The 1,398-nt window shown below is 41.3% G+C and overlaps 1 protein-coding gene across 1 annotated transcript in view; it reads left to right on the top strand.

The window, feature by feature from the left end:
- The window catches only part of LOC105808432 (cytochrome b-245 heavy chain), a 31,104-nt gene that overhangs the window by 2,498 nt on the left and 27,208 nt on the right, over positions 1-1,398 (top strand). Inside the window, exon 2 of the mRNA XM_012642082.1 lies at positions 815-910. Within this exon, the coding sequence (XP_012497536.1) occupies positions 815-910 (96 nt within the window). The remainder of the gene's footprint in view (positions 1-814; positions 911-1,398) is intronic.

Raw genomic sequence — 1,398 nt, 5'->3', positions numbered from 1 at the left:
TCATTTACTTGAAAGTGAAGACACAGCTTGGAAAGACAGAGTAAGGAAGAATAACAAGGTCAGGAAATGGAGAAGTTGCTTCATCACATTTTTCTTTGTAAAGAGATAATGTTCTGGAGTGTCTATGGACATTTAATAGTTTCAAAACACAGTTAATACAAGATCACTATGGCACTGAAGATAGAGGACTAAGCCGTGTCGCCACTTGATAAAGTCAGTGCTTGGGATAAAATAAGCTGTCACAGTCCAGAAAACTCTTTTTCTTTTAAATTCCATGCCTCTTGCTCATACTCAATATCCCCTCCTTCAAAAGCTAAGTAAAACTTGCCAAGTAGAATGTAAGTCCTGGCATTTTGGCTGATGAGACTGTACTAGCTGGGATACTGTGTGGTGGAGGGAGGTGATTGGCACCTATGAGAGCAGAACACAATGTCCTACTGTTTGGGGGACAGCAATATTAATATATTGCCTTTCCTTCTCGTTTTAAGAAGAGGCACCTGCCACCATCTACCCATCCAAGGTTAAGAAAAAAAAGAGGAGAAAAAAAGGAGGAGAGATAGACTGATAATAACTTGGCATACTGGCCAGGTAGTAAAACGATCATGGGGAATAACCCAGGGAAAGGTTAATTACAGGCAAGTGTAGTGACATTGTTGTAGAAAAGAGCTGGCTCTAAGCTGGTTACACCCAGCTTTGTCACCACCTTTGTCAAAGGCTGGACTTGGGGAAGTCCTGATCCTCACTTAACTCCAATCCTGAGTGAAATCTACTACTGAAATGCAAAAACCTCATGCAACTGTTTCTGTTTGTGCAGCTGGTATGGCTGGGAATGAACGTCTTCCTCTTTGTCTGGTACTACCGGGTTTATGATATTCCAGATAAATTCTTTTACACTCGAAAACTTCTTGGGGTAAGTATAAGTTCCATCTCATGCAACATTGGCTGGCTTATATTTCTAATCAAACATTCATGTTCATATTCCCTTTAGCATTTTAAATAAATGTTCTGACCAACTCAAATAGCACCATCAGCCTCACTCCCTACATTGAAACTTCCTGGGCAAGAGTTTCTTAAGGCCTTCCAGTGTAGGACAAACAAAAGTGTGGCAGAGGGTCCGAATGGCATCTCTTCCTGCCCAAAGTCCTATGCCATTATTTGGCTTAAAGGAGAAATCCAATACTGACTCTGAAATGGAAGGTTGGAATGATCCATCCAGGGGTGACACATGTGGGACAAGTGGGACTTTCCATATTTTCTAAGTCACCAGGTTCCTATGACTTTTGTGCATGTAGAGCCCTACTCCTAATGACATGTTATACAATGATTTTCAGAAAATCAGCCTCTCTCTACATATGGAGATTTTGAGGAATTTGCTCAAGGGCCACATCTGTTGCCTAG

Source organism: Propithecus coquereli, unplaced genomic scaffold, assembly GCF_000956105.1.
Source record: "Propithecus coquereli isolate 6110/MARCELLA unplaced genomic scaffold, Pcoq_1.0 Scaffold173, whole genome shotgun sequence".
NCBI lineage: Eukaryota > Metazoa > Chordata > Mammalia > Primates > Indriidae > Propithecus > Propithecus coquereli.
Note: the sequence above shows the minus strand (reverse complement) of the source record. Positions and strands in the feature narration are given on the sequence as shown.